Raw genomic sequence first — 22,095 nt, 5'->3', positions numbered from 1 at the left:
CTGAGAGCTTTAGGGTTAGGAAGCTTCAGGGGCAAGGATGAGCGGCCGGTAACAAGTGATGAGAGGAACCAAAGAAACGAAGAGTGGCCGGGACGTGGGATTCAGGCCCGTCCGGTGAAGAAGAGGGGAAAGCATGGTGTATTGCTGAGCAAAGCCAAACCGAAGTTAGGGCAGGCGAAGCACAGGCATGACGCTCACTAGCAGGCAAAAAGAACAAAAAGCAAGTCAAGCCACCCTCATTTGCCTCCTAAATCACGCTCTTAATGTACAGTAGTTCCTATCAGTTTTCGAGCCTGCCGCCGTCTGCCTGTTGCCCTAGTTTGGCGATAACAAAAACTGCTTGGCCCTTATTGAGCTCGGGATTTTCGTTGCCGTAAGCCTGCCGCAAGCACTTGCGCCACTCACATAACATGAGAATTTAACGCACAAAACAGGTGTTACGTCTAGAGCCCCTATCGGGAATGCTGAAAACAACGACGACGACGATGAAAACAGCCGAATGAGTGAAAGGGCCGAGTTTGTTTTTTTGGGCCTTACCCTATGCTGCCCTCATTGGTACCGCGATGTCTTGTGATTATGACCGCATGAGTTTATCTTGTATTCTCGCACCGGGGCCCTTGTATCCTTTCCATATGTCGTAGCTGTCTCTCTCTCTAACTTTCTGCTGCTTGGAGGGTCGGATTATTAGTGATATCGCGCATGGCTTCGATGGCGGCCGCTAATAGCTGCCAGCCGACGGGTTGTGTTCCTACGAAATTTCTCGTCCCGACGGTGCCCTTCCCCACTTATTCTCCTACCCATCTCGCATGTTCTTGTTCGTGCACCGAACGAAGCCACACCTATCTTGGTTCTAAGACACCTCTGCTTGTGTCTCTTCTTTGTCTTCCCTGCAATGACGGCCGCTTTCAGGATTCGGAGCAGTCTAGGCGGCAGCGGTTAACCCAGAGCAACCTTCCTAGTGGCTATCCAAAATTTTTCGATTAGTCCCGTCTTTTCCCGTTTCACCCGTACAGCCTTATTTCCCACGAGGGAGCACTCACAGGCCGGGGACCTCACATTTTGTTCGTGTCGAGAAAACGCCTACCAAGGGCCAACGAGAATCCTTGTTTCGAAAAAATAAGCTGTAAGAAATTGAAAGATAAGGGGAAGCATGAAGAACGATGACAAGCGAATGCGAAACACTGCTACTGCCACGGCCGCCTATGCCGCTTCCAGCGCTTGGATGAACTATCGCTAAAAAAAATATTTTGCACTTTACAAAATGGTATCCATGCACGAAAACGTCAGGCTTTCGTGTCAGTGGTAAAGCCGCGGCACACGCCATGGGATCAGAAACACGCTTGTTTGTATTATGCATATTGCATCCTAGCTGTCGCAGAAGCATTAGAGGAATGAACCGAGTCAGCTTAGACGGTACAAGAAAAGCCCCGATCAGCGGCAGAAGGAGCAACAGAACGCTCTGTGACGTCACTATATGAGAAAATTCAGTTTGCATACGCACGCCGTTAACGTTAAGGCTCCGTTTTCTTTTGAATAGCGTGATACTGAGTGTTGTGGTTACCGGTGATCTATTGCGTAAAGTAGCGAATTGCAGTTGACGCGTGGCAAAAGCACAAGACGAGCATGACAGCCGTAAACAATAACTCACTGATATAAGATTAAGTTAAAAACTTTTTATTATACTTGGGTGCGTTTAATTTTCTAATCGTATGGATTGAAACACAAATCTTGTACGGCATAGGTACTCTGCTAAATTTGCAGAAGACGGACAATATAGATAAATGAATATATAAAGTTAAATGAAAGACAATAAGCTTTTTATAGTACATGAAGTATCATTAATATTTCGAGGGCAAAGGAGCATAGTTAAAACATGCCGAATTGCTTCGACTGAATATGCCCTTTTCGTAAAAGGGAAGCAATGTTACAAATAGCTATGAAAACAAGCGTAAGCGTTCCGATTGATAATCGAAACGAGGAGGATAGAGGGAGAAGCTGACAGTGCCCTTGGATATCGAAACAATGAGCTGTGTAACAGAAAAATGTGCATTCTTTATCAAGCGAAGTCTGTTTATTCCTATCTGCTAGCTTGCTAAGTGAGCTATTTTTTGTCATTTTCGGTTCACGTAAAATATAATTTATATGTTAAGCACAGTTTATGGTATTAAATCAGTGGGACGACTAATTCCGGCTCGCAAAATAGGTAGACGTTAGGCTTTCTGAGGGCTAGGTGGGGATAGTGCGAGGACTCCGATAGCTAAGATCTTTCGAAGGGAAGAAAGTACGGAGCGAAGGGAGGAGATTCTTCTTCCGTTTTACGGTGATATACGGAAGCAGGAATGTGTTTAGCATATGCCTGTTTCTAGCTACTTGCGTTCGTTTCTTGTTGGTTAGAGGGGCGTTACACATGGTTCTTCCAGCTTTCATAGTCTAGCCAAGTTTCGAGGGAGAAGCTAGCTGCGCAAGCTTTCCAGATCAAGCCCACTATAATGGCGCCAGAAGTAACAATAGCAACAGTGGATGGCAACTATGCGAGGGCAGAACCGAACGGCGTTTCCCTTGTTTCTATGACTTGCAGCTGTTGTTGCTGCTAGCAAAAGTCGCTGTTATAGCGCTAGTGCTGCTGCTATTGGCCAAACGAGGCTTTTACCTGCTCTCTGTTCATGCTGAACATCGGCTAATTGGTGGACTGCAAGAGCAGAACCAGCAATATCAGTAGCAGTGGTAAAAGCTGAGCGTGATAACAATAGGTCTGAGTGGCTGCCCTATTTTTCCCCATTACCCGCTTGCTATTCTCCTTACTCTTGACTACACCAAAGTTACCGCTGAGATGGAACGGTATCCGACCGCATACCCTCTACACTATCTGCGGCTTGGTTCCCCAGTTCCTCTGTTCACCAGCCCTGGGCCATTCCTTCCCTTGCGCGCCCACATTTTCGCTTGAACTGTGGGAAGCGCGAATGAAACTAGATAGGTAATGCTCCCCATTGCGGCGATGCTGAAATTACAGTGTAGCGCTCGACAACTGTGCCAACGGCCGAAGCCGGCGCCGTCGGCCCGGCTGTTTGAGGCAGCAGAACGTCCAACACGAGCAATAGCAAGGTGACGACAACGAACCACCGGAAGAGAACACAAACCACGTTAACTCTTTTTAGGCCTGGCCCAAGCAATACTGGCGTGCAGTTAGTTCTTCTATGTTTTCTGCGGAAGCCGAGTTGCTGATTGGGCACAGCTAAAAACATGGTGGCGACAATTCCTGCGTCACGCACCTGACCTACCTTGAGTAGACTAGCTAGACTTCAGGACTCAGGAGGAGTATCCATGGCGGCAAGCAACTTATAGAAGGGAACCCAGTTTAAAGAGCCCAATAGTGAAACTCCGAAATGATATTATTTGTCCATGGTATCGACTATAAATAAGCTCTGCACAGTACAGATGGTTCCTTTTAAAGTGGGGACTGATTGCGATTTGAAGATGGCATATTGGTTCGAAAAATCTCCAGTTGTCAGATTGAGAAGCAAAGAAAGTACGAGAAAGGATATAAAAACTGGGTCTTCTGTCGTCTTAAGCCGCATTGGACATGTGAGGGCACTGCGCTCGCTGCTTAGCGGGATGAACATGATATCCCCTGCTCATTATACTAAAACCCAAATGGTTTATTTGTGAGACGAGTGGTCGTACATGATAGTATATCTATGTTTCCATTTTTTTTGCAACGTGAATGACGAATAATGCTTGTAACTAACAAATGGGCGGTAAATGCGGGTTCGCTAATATATATTTACTCAGTGCATTCTGGACTGCTGCGATGGTTTTATATCAGCCGCAAAGTCACCCATCCAAATTTAGCATTGTCTTGTTAAAGGAAGAACTTGTTTAAACTTGCGGGGCCAGGTGGCAACACGAGCGCAAGAGATCAACGAATGAGGCGTGTTCGAGAGGGGGGCGAAGGAAAGCCTTATTTAGCTCTGCGCCGCAAAATGCCCAGAACGTCGCCGCCGACTGAATAGCGCCGGCAGTATGGAGCGAATAGGACCCACCTGCAAAGCCTGCAATCCACCGCCGTACATTGAACCATCGTCACAACGGCGGCCTCCGCAATTGACGCCAGCCTCGCATCTCGCGCGATGGTGTGAAATTATCTCTGAGGGCCACCGAAGAGAAATGCTATTGCGGAAATGAGAACTGTCTGTCCCTAGTTGGCGCAAATTGAAAATCAAGAGAGTAGAAAGAAACAGAGATAGAGAGAAGGATTTGTTAATAAACCGCGATGCTCGACGAAGCGTCTGCTATTATTAGGACGACGGCCCACTAACAAATCATTCTACCTTCTGTTCCTGTAAAGACTGGCTCTTGCCGAGACAGCCAAGAGGGAGCCTTCACTGACAAACGGGAAGAACAAATCTTTCCGTTATCATTGCGATAATAGAAAATGAAGTACACTTTTGAAGAAGCTACATCGGTGAAGTACCAGTCTTTTTCGTACCCATTGAAAGGAAGCTATATGGACATATCTATAAGAGCCGAGGATTTCTGATTGAATATCTGGGTGAAACAACGCATGAACCGACTGCTTCTAGACTAATATCGAGTTAAAATATATGCTTACCGTGCTAAGTAGTAGACCTTCGGATGAAGCACCTTGAAGAGATTCCAGCTCTACGGACAACATCGTGAATATGTTCATGTATAATGTACACGCGTATAATGCATTTCTATATCTTCGTTCGTAGGTATATAATCGAAATTGTCGAAACACAAAATGGAAGTTATGCGTTACATTCTTTTATTAATTGAAGTTCAATTAACGTTCCGGTATGACCTTTTTATGGAAATAAAACGTGAATTTATTTAGTGTGTATGTACCCTAGATGTTTGTTTGTGAAGCATATCGTACGAAATACCATAGGGAAGCCGTCGGCTTTACCTAAATAGAATCGGAGTGCTAACACATTTTCAGGTTACAGGTTAGATAACAAAACTAGAAATGGGGTAGACTTTGCTATTGATGGGATGGAGATACGGCATTGGTACGACATTGAAGTAATACATTTATCAGGCCTTACCTATGAACTTGTATGCCCCACGTATAATGCTTCCATCATAAATAGATAAAAGCGTCTTCTGCACAGATTGAAACCGTATTTACTTGAGGTTAAGCAGATGTAACCGAACGGCATTATATATAGATATATACAAGGTTGCGCATGGGAATTCGGACAACCATTGATTGCCTGTTTGTCCTAGCGAGCACGCTCTTCGTATCAGAAGAAAGCCAATTCTATAGAATGAAATAGCAAACTGATCATGGCGAAAGTCATGATGTCATTTTTAAAATTCAAGCGAAGATCAGTTATTTTTAAATTTTTTGGACGAATTTTTTGGTTCAATGGACGAACCCTTACCGACTTGTGCTTTTATTCGCAATTGACAGTCTACATTGGTAGCAATCTTGGTGCGGCTTCTGGAAGGTCCGAGAAGGACTTCGATGAAACGATCCTGCATAGAGTTTAAACTGAAAATTTACATTTATTTTAATGCAGAGTGTTTTTATACACAAATTAACGCTCGTTGTAGAGATGAGAATAACTGTCAAGACAAGCTCCAACGGTTTGCAGCCTTCTTTGTCCGCTTTAAGCCCTTGCACCCTTCGAACTTCTGGTTTGTTTAAATATTGATGTGGGCTAGTTTTTTCTACCCAACGATTTGATTCCGTTAAGATTTTTTTCTATGAGCTACATCTTAGCGAGCTTACATTAAAGGTAATTTGCAGATTAAGGAACTAATATTTTGAAAATTCGTAGTGCTTTAGGTCTAAAATCGGACCTTTCATCGTGGTAAATGACGCTAGCTGTGTCAAACATACATTATAAAACATGCAAAAAAAAAATACTCAAAATATATATTTTTATGTATGTACAGTATTAGAAGCAATGTACGAGAAAAGTCCGAACTTAGATACCAACTTTATATATATTGTCATATCGCTCTCGAATTCGTAAAAGTTAGGCTGGAACAATAAGTCAGAAACTTTTCATTGTAATCATAAATATAACTTAACATATAACTAGAAGCGTAACTTTCTCAGATTAGAATGCTACTAGAAAACGAGCAACGTTGATAGAGCTGTGACGCGCCTATGTGGTAACTACTACAATTTTCGTACCAACAGCATCGTAACCGCTATCAGCACCATGAGCATCACTGGCAAAAAAGACTAGCACGTACCTATTCATTAGGCTAAAGATAGACATTATCATAATCCCTGCGTGTGCTCCTGTTTTTGTCTCTACTTTGTTTGTTGTTACAGCGACGAGGGCTGACGAGATTCAAGAGTGGACGGAAAACTGTTGCTAAGGGAGGTGCAGGAGAGAACCCCACCATTTCGTCCTTATGACAAATGCTAGTTCTGATGACTCGGGCTCCGCCGCTTCGCTGAACGAAACGAAAAAAAGTCAGAACAGTAGTGGAAAGGGAGAAAGCTGTCGGGACCCGGGTCGACGATTCAATATGTAATAGCGTTTGAACAAGTTGTTTTAAAGGGAAAAAACATAAAGCGAAAAAAGCCCAAGAAGAAGCGAGCAATCGGAAGGCCTCAAAGGTGCGAACCGTTTTGCCGCACCGATACGTGTGTGCGTGCCTGCGTGCGTGTATGTGTGTATGTTTTTGCATCGCCAAATTCGAGGAAATCGCTGGGCGCCGACACCACCGCCAACGAAAAGCTGTGTAGAGAAAAATCCCCAATGGTCGATATCGAGTGGACGAGTCTTACGGCGCCGTCATCGTTCTCTTGCTACTACCACATGTCATTTGTCTGTTTGTGACCTTCTCGTCATCTTCGTTGTCGTCGTCGTGAGACGCCGCTGAAACGAAAAGAGAGAGAGAGAAAATCGTCGCCGCTTTTGACGAAGTCGCAACCTTCGATAAACCTTCTTCCACTTGTTCTAGATGTTCCGCTGTCGCTAACGTTCAACGCTACGAGTACTACTAGTATAGCTATTATCGGCGCCCGTGTGCGCGTCCGCGCACGAAAGCAAAGCAAAACACTCAACTGCTATTACTTCAAGTAGAAAACAGAAAGAAAAATAGGCCCTTCAAAACCGAAATCGAAAAAAGCAAGCAAAATTTCCTGTCGTGTCTCTCGAATAGAAAGACGAAACGCCCTACGACGTCTAACGTGCGCATAGCATGTTACTGACTATTTACTAAGGAACAAAAGGTGAATACCCTACGCCAGTAGTTGACCAACCAAAAACACCCTCAGCTCAATGTGCGAGTGTTAGCCAGTAGAGACTAAAGTACCCGTTTAGAAATTTCCAATTATACTGTGTCTCGGAAGGACTTCTATAAAGGCCCTTCGTATAGTTCCAAAGTGCCGATTTACGGATAGCATATTTTCTCCTTCGGTCAAGGACCTTATTCCTGAAAAACTGCAACGTAGTGACGCGAAGCCTTCTTTTATATCGATGCTTGTTTCGAGGCGAGAAGGATTCCTATTACAGCTTCCGTAGCTACGAAATTCTGCTAAATCGCCCCGCCTACGAGGTTCCTAAACGAATCCGTAACACCTTTATGGTCATCCGAGTTTGAAGCCAATTTTTTAAGGTTGTTCAGTATATGGAACCGTAGAATCCTCTGCGTTTGTTTTATCCTCCTTCAGGTCGGCGGTAGTCCTATAGCAGTCCTTTTGGCGGGAGCCTATTCAAAAGTTCTTCTGATTTGGCACCTTTTTTAAGAATATCGGCTGCGCCGACGAGCACAAGTGGTCGACATATAAGGATAGCATCAGGCTGTATGGACACGCCTTACTGACGACTCTTAAAAAGTCTTCAACCACGTCAGCTACGCTTCCAGTAACCATCAGTTACAAAAGTCACACAATATGTTATAATTGAAACAAACGTGCCAAAACATTTCAAGGTTTTTTCTTCATAACCTCTACTAAAAGAGATAGACAGAGATACACGAAGCCAGCAACGACAAAAACCGTGTCACAACCAGCATAAACCGTTCGTGTTATTTAGCTTCCGTGCCCTAATCGATGCGTGCCAAGTGCAAAAAGACTACTGTGACGGCCGATAATACAACAAGCCGTTCTCTAGTTTTCTATCGCATCGCACCTTTTGTTTGGTGTTGTCAGGCAGCCGAAGAGGGATATATATCAAGGGAACCACAAGATTCAATGGATGAAATAGGAATATTGTGTTAGGAAAGCTTTGTGCGAGAAAAAATCAAAAAGGAAATTACCTTCAGTTAGGGAATACATCGGAAGGCAAGGGAAGGGCCGACGCAGAGAATGTTAAGGAAGATCGTGACGAGACCAGCAGCGAAGCAGTGCTAGTTGGGACTAATTAATTGGTTATTATAGATATTCGTGCACCAATAGTATCAAGCGTGCCCCTATCTCGCAGTATTCTTATCACCCCTCTCGTTGAACAACTGACATCTCCTATTCTTCGTCTGTACAGAACGAACATTCTGTTGATTAACTTACAACTATAATGGTAATATAATCTGTGTGCGACGACCAGCGCCGACCGACCAGTTCGGAAATAACAAATAGAGGAAAAAAGACGAAAAATATTAGAAGATAGACAGCCTCTAAGAAAAGAAACGTTGAATGCCATTGGACGTCCTCAACCTTTACGCCTTTTAGCAGCTGTGATCTTCCGCACCTTCTTTTTAACAGCGACTGACTGACAGAATCAGAAGGGTTCTCTTCTCGCTAACCACACCTATCTGTGAACGAGCTCTACGGCAAGAAACTTCGCTCGCGGACGGCGGAAACGAGATAGCGAAGCAGCGCAGGATACGAAGAACGCAATAGCGACCGAGCGTACGACATGTTTCTAACCGAGGTACGTATAGCGTTGTACTGTGGATTTTTTTACAGACGTGCATGGCCTTTATTGTTTGCAGATGACATTTACTGATTTAGAAAAAAAAGGTTTAATTTAGTTGTTAAAGATGATTTGCTGTGTTTTGAGGTTTCGAAACTGAAAATCAAACGTGTTCTTCGGAGTAATATAGTATTATGTTTATGGGCTAAGTCAGCCAAACCGGAAAATGTATGTAATCAGCTTAACATTTACCTAAGTAGATTGTTCTTGTTAATTGTGTAATATTGCTGCATGTAATATAAGGAATATGAGTTCTGAGGTGTTTTTTGCTGTCTATCGCCAGTTTTTCGGCGTTGAATAAGCTTCATCTCCAAGCAACCAAAAAGGTTTAACAAATGCAAGATAGTGAAAATTCAATACTGAATATCACGCATGATACTGATGTGACAATACATGCCATTTGAGAATTGCGCGTGGGACTTCAAATAGGTTTTTGTCGTTCGATTTCCCTTTCGAGCCTTCACTCGGTCGTCAATATTGTTACGGCACCTTTTTTACCTACGCGAAAAGGCAAACAAATTTTCTTTTTTCAAAACAGATGCTAGATTGTAACGTCAAATTCTTCTAATGAAATCGATCTGAGCCTTCGCTCGAAGGGAGCTTGGTTCTCTTGGCGAAGAATCAGAGATTAATTGACTAAAATGCTTTCTTGATCTCATGATAAGATGCGCAATAAAAGCTTATAATAGCTCTATCAGTACAAGTTTTGTTTCTGGGAAAAGATTACCTGATGAAACTGTTTTCTGACATCACTTTGACAGTCCTGAACAAGGAAAGTTTGGCCACGATTATTTGGGCACATCCATTGTAGTCTAGTTTAATGGGTCTACCAACGCCCTCCGGATTTGCTCGTGAACCTCATTTACATCGACATATTTGCCTTTTTAGCAAAGCCAACCCGCTGATATGTTCACTCGTTTGGTTCGATTCATGTTAATCTTCTTGTTCAAAACATTCCTGCCTTACTTCTGTCTGGAACACAAATGTGTTAGGCGTGCTTCAAGTTTTACATCCGGTGTCGCCCTTAGACAATTTATCAGACGGCTGGCTGATTCCCAGCCATCACAAAACGAACCGCGTGTTTTCGAACCACAACGTCTTTCTAAGCTCAGCGGGCAAATACGTTACTATCACAGAGACGTGTTAGCCATGCCTAGCACCACTTTTTCACTCAGCTTTTTTCTCTTAATCTTACTGTAGATAATTACTAATCTATTGGTGCACCTTGGCTTGTCTAAGTAGTCTGCGTTTATCCAATACGCCTATATCGGACATTCATACTAGCAACAGATCTTCAAACGCCAATTTCCCATGCCATCCTCCAGCTGCTCATCTCGAATCAACCTGCTTGCGCGTATGTTTGTGCGTCTGCTGAATGACGTTCTTTTTAACTTCGAAAAGTGATCATTATTCTATCTTACAGCATCGCCTGCAATATAACTAGTACAACCCTTTTTACCTTTCCTGTTCTCTCCCCATCTCTCTCTCTGTGTGTTTTTCCCCTTGGTCGCCCTTCCATATTTGCCACACTTAGTGTACCTCTTCTTCGTTCTATATCATTTTTTTCCTCTGTCTTTGGTCTTAAATTGCCCGTGGCAGCAGCGGGCGTCTGCTTCGGACGTCCTTTCCCTTTCTTTTGCCGCGTTTTTTCGTTATCAGCAGCAGGAGCAGCACCAATACGATTGCCACATTCATTTCCGAGCTTACCTTGCCCTCTTCCTTCCATTCTTTCAGTATCCTACTAGAGCGGCGCAGCCGATGCTGCAGCCGGTTAGCGTCTCAACACGACCAGTACGAAGCGTAATAGCAGCCACATTAACACGCCATCCACCGTCAGACGAACGTTTCCACTACCAGCGACACCATTGCCCTTTGGCTGCCTTAGGCTCTACCACTGTTTCAACTTCCCGGCGTGATAGATAGGTTTGACTGTATTTGCGAGCAGAAGTAGTAGCAAAGCACTACAACAACAACATCAACAACAACAACAACAGTAACAATGACGAAGGAACTGCCGTCAATCAAAAAGAGGGCGCAGCGTCGGCTGTTCATTCATGACGCTGATAATGATAATAGTGGTAATTATGATGAAGTTGGGCATTATGATGGACGATCGGCCTCAACCTGGTCTCCCTTATTCACGATGTTGTTCCTTCCCCTCGCCCTACTTGGACTCCTCTCCGCCGCCGCAGCTTTTCCGTACCATTATATTTACCTAGCAACGCTGCGCGTTAAGTGTGTCTAAGGCCAGCAGAACTATGGCAAAACGAAGGTGATAAAACGTCTGGGAAAGAGCTCGGCCGAGAAGAAGGAGTAGGGAGACACAGCTGAGCGAGAAGACGGAGAACGCCGAGCCGGAGAAGTAACTCTACCGTTACTGCCGCTCCCACCAATACTTATGTTGCTGCTGCTACTGCTACTGCCTCCATTAAAACGAAGCCAGCAGAATCCTTTATGTAAATATGTTTCTTATTAACGCACCTGCGCCCCCTTCCACTCCCCGCCTTCCGATGCCACGCAGAACTGTCTCCGTCTTTGCTTTTGTTTGCTACGCCTGGTTTCAGCAACTGCTTCTTCTACGAGCAAGAAAACCAGCCAGGCGTTACATGGGACAGACGTTTCGGCCACACAAACTGAACCTTTTTGCCTTTGTTGACGCCCAATCCTAATGCTCACAAGCAAACAACACAAATATATTGGCCCACACACTCATTCTCGGTAGCTGCAACGTATGCTTTGGGTCCGTCAGCAAAAGCCTGCCCTGGTCGCAGCAGCCTGGCGCTTTCTATAGACTTAAACACGTACCATACGCATGTAAAGGCTTGGTTGTAATACCAGGAGGACCTTAACTTTGAAATTATTTTGAAAAAATTACTCCGTTGAGAAATCTAATATATACGAGGAATACGGTGTATGTTGTAGAGATATGATTCTCGCATGTTAAATGTCTATGAACATCTTTCACGCGTCGTCTCCGATCCAGCATTCCGTACTCTAATTATTTTTTTTTACTGATGCTGCAGGCCTACGGAAATGTCCTGCTTGATCTTTGATCCAAAACCCTCTTTTTTTTTTTTACTTTGTACCGAATCAATGACATAGCGGGCAAGCGAGCTTACTAAAAGTCGCCGCAATTGGTCGATCTTCTCAATTAGTGCTCAATCACGATCTTAGTTATTTTCTAATCTTATGATAAAATTGTCTTATGTCATTGAGCACGTTTTTACTTTTGCTTAAACCTATATATTTTGATGGTTTAGAGCACAGCGACTAAAAGTGAGACTCCTAAAACGATGTACTATGACCCGTCGCGATGGCTATTCCCATTCGAATTTATTGACGACCATCACAAACATATATCTACCAGCTTCCAGTATAGGATATTTATCTTTTGTAAAAATAAACACGGAGCGTTGAAGATAATTAAAGGTCGTACTGCCATCTGGGGTAAAACCCAATTTAGCTCTCAACAGTGTTTTGTTGATGGTCTTAGCGATTACCTTGTTGAATAGCATTCACCTACTGCCAAGCCAATTTTCCTTTGCGAAATGGCTCCGACCAAATACGTGGGCATCATGCATGCCCGTGCACACACAGAACGGGGTGGAGTCGTCGAGATTCCTTGCTAGCGTACAAAATTAAGCCTAATTATCAATGACGGACGACGAAAGCATATATATGGCTTACGTTTTAGCATGCATTCATTAGTCGTTGATGTGGTGTGATATCTTCTGGCGACTTCTCATTAATCCTCAGCAAACCTTAGGCTAGAACTGCGAATTGAGAAATCTAGGAAACATGAGTTGTGCACGGATGGACGCTCATGATTATGATCGTACGTTTGGCGTTCCGTTACTATGCAGCACAATCAAAAGAACGAAACTTACATAAACTTCCAGCCAAAGTTTTCTCTAGCCAACTATAAATCACAGAAAAGACTAACTATATAGTATAATAAGCGTACATTGATCAGCAGCGATCCATCGCAATTTGCTTGTTTTCTTATTAGTATATAATAACATAATTGTTGTGCTTTCTTCTATGTAAGAAGCGTGCGGCTTTATCAATGAGCTATCTGCTATCATTTTCTGTAGTCGGAGATCTGAAAGCAAACTGCACACTACACAGAGCTGACTGAGGTTGAGACGAATCCTATGTACCATTAAGGGCTATAATAAAAATACAATGACGAATTATACTAATAGACAAGGATAATACCGCTCGAAAGTATTTATACAGAGCAGGAGGCAATTGCCTTAGGGCATACAAGAAGTTCCCTACACATCAAATACGTCGCTGGCCATCAGACACTATGGGTTGAGGATCATCAAAGGATTCGGCAAGTTTTATTGCTTGCGTGACTTAGCGTGTTATGAGCAGGACTTTGTCGAGTTAAGGTATTAGCTTAGTGAGGCCTAGTGAATGCCTGGGGCAGTTGACACATAAATTCGAAGCCTCTCACAAACAGTGAGGACAGCGTTTCGAAGGTCCCAAAATCAAAAATACCAAGGACCTACAATATTGGCTGTTATCGACACACTAAACGGTTTAATGTGTGAAATGCCACTATGCAATCTAAGCATTGTGCAGCGGCAAATTTAAGCGAATTCGATTTAAGTGCCATCTTACATAAAAAATATATACAACATCTCTATGTGGCAGAGAAATGGCAATTTTCGTCAAAAAACAATCATCAAACAATAGACGAATACGGAAAATGCCGCAGTTCGAGCAAATGCACTATCAGGTTAATCCCACATATGTTGCAGGGACCTTTTTGGGGGCATATGTCGTTCGTTCGATGAGCTTTGGCGTTCGCTGTAAATCGTCGAAGACAGACAAGTTCAGGCATATTGGGTCAGACCAATCAATAACCAAACCCTAAAGTACGTATATTATATGCCAACCTTGGGGAGTGCTGTGTTTCGAAGAAGGAGCACTTTCTTGGTTAAGAGCAGACTGTCATACCGGATTCATATTCGGAGGTACCATGTTGATTATTCTTAGGTGCCGCAAGATAGAATTGTTCCGAACAACTTTTTAAGCTTCATTTTCGATGAAGCCTTTGAAATCCAACCCATGTTCGCCTACCACTTGATGTTTGTGTTGACAGCGGATTTTCGCTTTACTCCATAACTTCTGTAGAAACTATTCCAGTTGACTACGTTGTGTTCAGCGGACACTCATCTTCGTCCTTCGTAACGTAAAATTACATAAATTGTGCCTATTTTTGTCGTCAATGGACTGTTTCAATTTTCTCCCCAACACTACGGTCACTTTCCAATCATAACTATTTCTTAAATTAATCGTAGATGACAAGGTCTATTAAAACCATTTCTGTTTGCCTGGAACCGCTGGCGGCTCAGATCGCCCCGCGTTAAATCAAATTTTAGGAAGAACGTGTAGAGTACCTCGAACACTTGGTTTTCATGAGGATTTCAAGTGAACAAAAAAACACGCCCAGGTATTGAATATAAACGCAACCATAGATATTCCCCTAGCAAACACAAACGTTTTCACTATGAAAAAACTTTGGTAAACCAAGCTCAACGTGTGTTCAAATTAAAAAAAAACTAAGGCTTCTTATTTATTCTATTGGATTTCAATGATCCAACTTTACAATACACCAAGCGAATCTCAGCCACCAGATATCGAAACCAATCAAGGTCAGTTTAGAGGGAGCATTGTCTTGTTGTCTATTTACAATAATAACAAAAATCAATTCCAAGAATAGGCCATAGATTACGCAAGCTCTTCGTTGTAAAAATTATTCCCATATGGTATTATGTTTGTTGCTATGTATGCCTCCTTGTTGCCGCGTTGGTCTTATTAACCTTTTTCTATCGGGACTATTTTCAGATGAGCCGCCCGTTGCAGCTGCAGGGCAGTGGTGCAACAAAACAATTGGCAAGCGTCGTTCCGCCCTCCGGTGGAGAGACCGAAACCTCAACGACAATGGGTAGCGGCGGACACCGAGGCCCTGATGAGCGAAAACTTTTCGTCGGAATGTTAAACAAACAACAAAATGAAGACGATGTTCGCGGGCTTTTCAATGTGAGTAGAGCTCTTCAACAGACAATGTAGATTTGCCTCCATAGAACTCTCTGTCGACAGTTTGTCCTAAACGACTCCTAGTTGCGTACTACAACAAACACAGCATGACGTCCCTTAGTAATTTAACAATACTTAGTAATGAATGCTCACCGCGACTTCAGATCCGTCAGATGAAGCACTTAACCCTGCTGGCGCTAAATTATATTGTCAATACGAAGCTAAAAGAAAGCTTTTTTTCGCTGGGCGAATTCGGGGAACCCTTCGTCTCAGGCAACGATATACTGACAAATACGCAACTGGGTGTTTGCCACCCTCACTTAATTATTTCTGTGAGCAAGTTCTCGGAATCGTTTCGTTTAGGTATAGTATCAAACACTTAAAAGCCCAAAAAGGAAATGGGTCTTGTTGTACCTATTCAGGGATTTCTCCAGCAAGCCTATTGAATGCCATGACAACCATCCAAGTAGCTAACCAATACCCTATTGGTTATTTTGCTTAATTTCTCTATTTTTTTTTAATTTTTGATGTCTAGCGATGATTTTTTACGAACACTGAGATTTTAAGCAGTGTAGCAGCACTGGCTACTAACCGTTGCCATTTACAATTAGTCTATGACTAATTTAAGCGGCATTTTACTATTAAGGAACTCATCGAATTAGAGTCGTTCGACCAAATGGTTTGGAGCTAGTTGCAACAAATATTGAGTACCTGTTTGCTAGCCAGCTTGGTTCTACTAAATAGTCTTAGTTCAGATATGACCGAAACGATATAGCCGGGTCGCCCATGGTGATTACCTGCTTCATGTCAAGAACAGTAGAGAAACAGTTGTTGATCTATTGTTAGGTTCAAAATTATGGCGAGACATAAACAAATCTATAGATGACCCATTCAGACGTACCAATCGAAAACTGAAAACGTCTCTTCCAAACAGTCTTCCGTACAGATACTTAGATTTTGCGCCATAGCAAAAGGTAACTGTTATCCGGTTGACGAACTCATCAGCTTGGTTGTAACACGTTAGGCAGTAGATTTCGTTCTCTCGATCGATAATAATTGCGGTATTTATATCGACGTCGTGTTTCATAGTGAACAAACAACTCTTCCATAGAGTAGTCAATCGCAACCTATTATACTAGATAAACTTATTATAGCTTTTGTTTTATTCTAATAAGGATTACATCAATGAGTTCGTATTTGACCTGACGTGTGCTCTTGAATTGGGCATGACTTGAGTATAGCAATGTGCAGGGAGGAATTGGCCCGACTGGGTCTGACCCAGTCAGCCTTGTGCCGCTGTAAGGGAACTCTGCTGGTAAGTTCCGTATGCTAAGGGCTCTATGTAAAAATCGAACATGTATAAACCAACGAAGCGGCCTCGGTCAAGAGAAAGGATCGGATTCTTCATAATAACGATGGTAGTCAGGATCATCAATGCGCAAGCCTATGCGGGCCGCTATATATCTGAAACTAAGCTCCATCGACGTTCTCTAGTTTCTTTTTTAATAATACAGATCGGGCAAATTTGAATTTGGATACAGCAAGCAGACCTGTGTAGAAACGGCCTTTTTTTTTTGAAATCTTTACTTAGACATTTGCCTACTTAGGAAAAGCAGTTCGTACTGTTCAGCGTGCGTGTTCTTAGGAAGTGAAGATGATTATCAAAAAGATGCATTTAAAACCAGACATAAACGCGCAGTGTCAAATATTGTTCCATTGAGACGTCGAAAAAGGCAAAATGCCGTTTCGGCTATTGAAATGGCGTCGGAAATATCAAAACGTTTCATTATAATTGTGTTTCAATGAGAAGGATTATTAGAAGCGAAAGAATAACACAATGAAAGATTTACCTTTCGCCTACGGTTCTTCTTGCAATGATATAACGAAGAAAAGCCTTTGAATGGAAGAATACTGAAATCGATGATGCAGCCGTCCACAAAGGAGTGACCCACTTTCAACGTCCTGATCGATGAGTCGATGAAATCGTTGCCTCAAAACAAATCAGATATAAAAATCCATCCAGGCAAAAATTACTCTTCAGGCTGAATGCAGGAACGATAGCAACGAGAAAACCAACCGCGCATAAACTTGAAGTACACTATTAAAGAGGTAAAGAGATCAATCGCACTATAGTGTGGGATAATCTAAAGCCTTCGGTTTGCAGCCACTTTAAATCTTTTCGACATGCCGTTGCCTCCTTGATGCTACGTAACGTAAAATCGGCCTGTCGTTGAAATGGACGGCTTTGCGCTAAACGCAACGTAACGAAAAAATCGCTAATACTTCGTCACTCTTTCATAAACGCTCAATTTCAACAGGCCAATCAACAGGCCAAAGCTCAGTAAGAACTTACCTAGTTACTAATAGGCAAAACTTTATAATTGGCTAAGCAAATCGCTCACACGGCTGCGTTTGTTAATTGTTAGATTACACATAGGGAAATGAAGCATAGATGTACTTGTTCATAAAATGCAGATACATAAATACTTAGATGGGTTATAGGGAATATTCTTGATAGTAATTGGGTTAAGTATGGTTTATAGCTTCGAGCATGGAAAAAAGATTAGGAGAGTTTCAAGTTTGAACTTGTTCTTCTCGTAATCAGTTATCCTCGGTACCTCGATGCCTTCAACGCACTGAGCTGAAGAACAACCATACAGTGAAGCAAAGCCGCGTACACGGACCCGCGACTAGCAAGGACAGCCTGACGTTGTGGCTATCATAGAGATACTTCAGAATTCATTGTAGGCGCACGTCAATGGATACTGTCTCAAATACGTCTGATAGCTTACATGTATGTATGTGCATAGGTTAATATTTCAGTGAATTTGAAATTCTATTCTAATTGAAATATGTCATTATGTAGCCGAAAAGCAGGACTAGATAGTTCTGACCTGTTCGTGCAAGGCCACTTAAACCTCAAGCACAGCGTGTTATTCAGCCTCATCACCTAAACGATTGCCTAATTTTTAGTCGGTGATTTAACGAGCATTTAAAGATAGACGGGAGTAAAGACCGTCAACTTCGTGTGAAGCCTAGGCAGCTCTGTGCAAACATGATAGTTCACATCGCCTAAAGTAGGCCTTAGTAACCATTTGCCGGTTAATTATTGCTGGTATATGATTAAATAGCACTACATGGGATTTTTAGATTGCTATTCACAGTAACTGGAAACAGATCCGCAAGTACATGATATTAACAGTAAATAACACAGCCTGTTAATAATCACTCTATCAGCTGCCCACGCCCACAGAATATCACTAGCGGTTGTCTCTTCCCAATGCAATGGACCTTAGTTGATGAACATTGTACTAAGTCAATGAAACGCAAAACAGCGATTGGTCTTCAAGACAAAGCTAAATAGGACATTAAATATATAAAACTTTATCAATCTATAATGAACGTCCTAATGCGCACTACGTAGGCGTCTCGTTCGAATTAGACAATTCAATGTACCTATCATCGTCATCGGCATCGACATTTTTATCAGTAGTGCGTTACAACTTTTATCCAGATACGCCTCGACCATTGCAATCCATTAAAAAGAACATTGAGTTGATAGGCAGAAGGCAAGCCATTTAGGACTATGCGGGTGCTATTTAGATACTACAATCCACACTTACACCCGTTCTCGTGAAAGGCTCATCCTGTCTGTGTTACTCCTGAAGTGCATAATCCTATTTTCTTACACTTATACATACATTTATATATAACACGTCTCCGAAACGCAAAGCAATGCAAATCAACAATGGAATCAATGTTTTCGTAATCCAGGAAAATGACTGAAGTACCCAAGTAATCAAACTTTAATCGGGTAACTTAGTGGGCGAATGGTATGATCCAAGGAGCGCAGTGGGATCAGTGAAGCAGACAAGCAGGATATATGGAACAAGCAAACTGTTATGATGCGATTGCTTTGTAGATAAAGGACAATGAATTCGGAGTCACAACTCGAACTTAGGTTGACAGTGTCCCAACCGCTTCAAGTTAAGTTAGGACAGGCCGCATGACAATGTCTAGTAAAGTCAAGTATGTCTTTGTAGTATGACTCAAAACCGAGATAATGAACTGCATGAACTTGGACGCTCACGGGGAATTGTGGGCGGATATTGTTGACCAGCCGTGGCCTTCGTTACGACTCAGATTGAGTGATGACAGCCTTTGGGCTCCATTGTTTGTAACAATAACATCAGCATCCGTTACAACGAAATGGTCGTCCGTCCGTTTGTCGTTGTCATTGAGGGACAAGTGTTCCTACTCGTCTGAGGTGCTTAAAAAATACGACGCCGGACAACGTCGGCTGAATCGAGTACGCGGAACAAGAAGCGCATGATGCCAGACAATTCATACCGTGCGAATGTCGAATTTCCAGTAAAACTGCACGAGCTAACAAATCATAATAGCTTAAAAAGGTGAAACGTTCGAGTCGAGTTTACGGGACCAGCACAATGCTAAGAAGGAACGGGACGGACCCTGGTTGTCGGCTTCTGGAAGCCTGAAGCCCTGTCGTAAAAACAGCAACGAGTAAATTGAGGAAACATAAATAGGCGTACCACCGTTCCTTGTTTGCCATTCATGGCTATATCAGCCCAGACCGCTGGTCTATCGTTTCCTGACGCAGGGAAATGGGTGAAGCGCAGCTCTTTAAATGGGAGTCAATGCGGTGGGTCGAACGCCTACAGCACTAGCTTCACAAAGGACCAGCTCCACTTGCGCATCAACCATGACAAAAAATTGACACCTCATCCAGCAGGGATTATATAGTTGGCTTGGAAGCAAACGAAGTAGATCGAATGGAGGGCTTCGTAATACGTCCTATCGAGCACAGACCTCAACTGATGGAGAGGACATCTCGCGTTTGAGTTCTAAGGGATATTATTGGTGCTATTCGTTCAATCATATACCTATATGAGTATCCTGTTATTTTCTATTCGTATTGCTAGCGATTAGAGATGACACCTATTCAAAGGAAAACCTAGTGAGTGGGTTTTCGTTTCGTGAAGCTCTATAGATAATCATTATACAATAGTTATGCATCAATAGTTCGACAGGAAAATTAGCTTGCACAAAAAATAAAGCTTACAATGAATAGCGCTAATCTGATGTCTAGCAATAATTTCGAATGAAAACATATTTTACCCTATGAACGCACGACGGCGTAAAGTCTGCATACACATGCATTAGACACGAAAAGCACCTTAAGGGTTCACTGCTTTGTCTTCAATGACCTGACCACAGATGTCCTGATCGTAGACATTTTTTTACCAATTGGATCCATTGAAGCGATCGAACATCGCGTTGCTGCAAAGCCATTTCCAAGGATCATATCACTTGATAATAAATAGGGTCGTACCCGTATAAACGGCACACTATAACGGTTGCAGCTTCTTGAATCACTTAATGTATAGCTTAAATATACGAATGTTAGGTACACTCACTATGGAATGTATTCTATATGGAATATATATAACTAATGGAAATATATTCTCAGTTGAAAAAAGAGACCCTTAAACGAAATTTTCTATGGAGCTAATAAGGGAACTAAGTTCCACAAAAATTGTTAGATGTCGTTAGACAGTCTTGTATTTATGAGCGATTTTTCGTTTACATAAACCACCTCAAAATATATCATTCGAAATCAGTCAGTGATCAATGCTTAAGCTAAACCTTCGTTTATGTGACCCTTGTCACGAAATCACGCGGAGATTAAATCAGGATCTGGCTACAGATCAAGGTATCCGGGTGCGTAAGGAGCAACAAGCTCAAAGGCATTGTTATCAAAATAACATGTTGAATTTTTAGTGTTTACAACGTGTGTGCGCGCGTCAGATAAAATAGCAGTTTAGTGTAAGTTAGAAACATACTTAAACAATAGGCGTTCTTATTGAACATCCTCCAAGTAGTATATCTCCAAATAAATGTCCTCCAAAACGTATATCTTTCCCGTAGTTGCAATGATGAAGTGACCGATTGCTGCAAACGTCAACGGTAGACCTTTTGCTTGACTTCAGAATTTAAATGCAAATAATACTTAAGTATATTAACTTATACCCATGAACGAAGAAGAGAACCTTTCCACTGCATTTTTCTAACGTTTGGTTCAATCTATATGCTATATTTATGTACGTGAGCTAACCAAAACCAAAATACTTTTAGAAATACCACGATAAATATCCAGCTCACCATGAAGAGCGCCATAGTTAAAGAAAGGTGTCACGCTGGCCTAGAGCCCATGGGGACTGGCGTAAAAGTCGCTGAATCATCAGCGGTTGTCGAAGTCTGGTCGGTCGATCAGATTGGTATACAGAACTGCAAATGCGTCGCCCATTTTGAGCACATAGAGGCAGCGAAGAGTGCGTGCATCAAGCGTTTCAGCTGAGATCATAGGAGAACCTATCCGCTTGTTAAAGAATATAAACCAAGAAAAAAAAAGCAAAATCAGCTCCTTTGATTAGACGTATCGCACGAAACAGTATTATGGGTGGACGTAGCGTCGAACGATCGGTTCAATCCAAATCAAACGTTTAATTCTTTAGCAGGATATAACAAGTTTCCGTGAGCTTTCCTGCCAGCTGCAGATCCTAGTACATGTCCGTAGCCTTGATTTGATGCTTAATTAGCAGGCCCTCCAGTAGGTCTTCGTCATAAGAAAATACAACAACAATTGCTTTTCGAAGCGCATCAACGTTAAGTGGGCGTAACTTATTGTTTCCTTGCAACCAAACAGGGCTAAATCATTCTCCACTCCATGTCGGTAGGTCGGGTAGTAATCATCTTATAATTTGACAGTGGAATACATTGAGGGTCTAATAATTATATGCTCTGAGTACAGAATAGGTTGCTGCCTGAACGATTTCATAAAGCGCTAACGAGAGCAAAGTATAGCGACCGTACCACTTTTTGTTTGAGTTTTTCGCTCGGTACTTTCGTTAAACATTGCTTCGGACGCCTGGCTCCCTGCAGATAACAAGACGTGTCTACTTTCCAATTTAGATCAGTACGTATTATAAGTTTTTTTCCAAAAATTAGCTCGAATACGCCAAACTTCCTCTGGTAATAAGAAAGTGATGATTATAATTTGTCACATAATATGTAGCTATAGCATAAGCTTGACAAATTTAGTCCTTTACCACCAGCCTGCTTG

At 42.4% G+C, this 22,095-nt stretch overlaps 1 protein-coding gene across 6 annotated transcripts in view; it reads left to right on the top strand.

The window, feature by feature from the left end:
• LOC111254203 (CUGBP Elav-like family member 5) overlaps positions 1 to 22,095 on the top strand; it is a 95,113-nt gene that overhangs the window by 25,478 nt on the left and 47,540 nt on the right. For 4 of the 6 annotated variants that reach the window (XM_086974719.1, XM_086974715.1, XM_022814806.2 and 1 more), the window contains 2 exons: positions 6,311 to 8,858; positions 14,760 to 14,954. In XM_086974719.1, the coding sequence (XP_086830845.1) occupies positions 8,844 to 8,858; positions 14,760 to 14,954 (210 nt within the window). In that variant the 5' untranslated portion in view covers positions 6,311 to 8,843. Of the gene's footprint in view, positions 1 to 6,310; positions 8,859 to 14,759; positions 14,955 to 17,556; positions 17,746 to 22,095 lie in introns of those variants that run through there. The other 2 variants (XM_086974718.1, XM_086974717.1) reach the window with 2 other exon arrangements.

The sequence above is a fragment of the Varroa destructor genome, unplaced genomic scaffold (assembly GCF_002443255.2).
Source record: "Varroa destructor unplaced genomic scaffold, Vdes_3.0 BEIS01000007.1, whole genome shotgun sequence".
Classification (NCBI taxonomy): domain Eukaryota; kingdom Metazoa; phylum Arthropoda; class Arachnida; order Mesostigmata; family Varroidae; genus Varroa; species Varroa destructor.
Note: the sequence above shows the minus strand (reverse complement) of the source record. Positions and strands in the feature narration are given on the sequence as shown.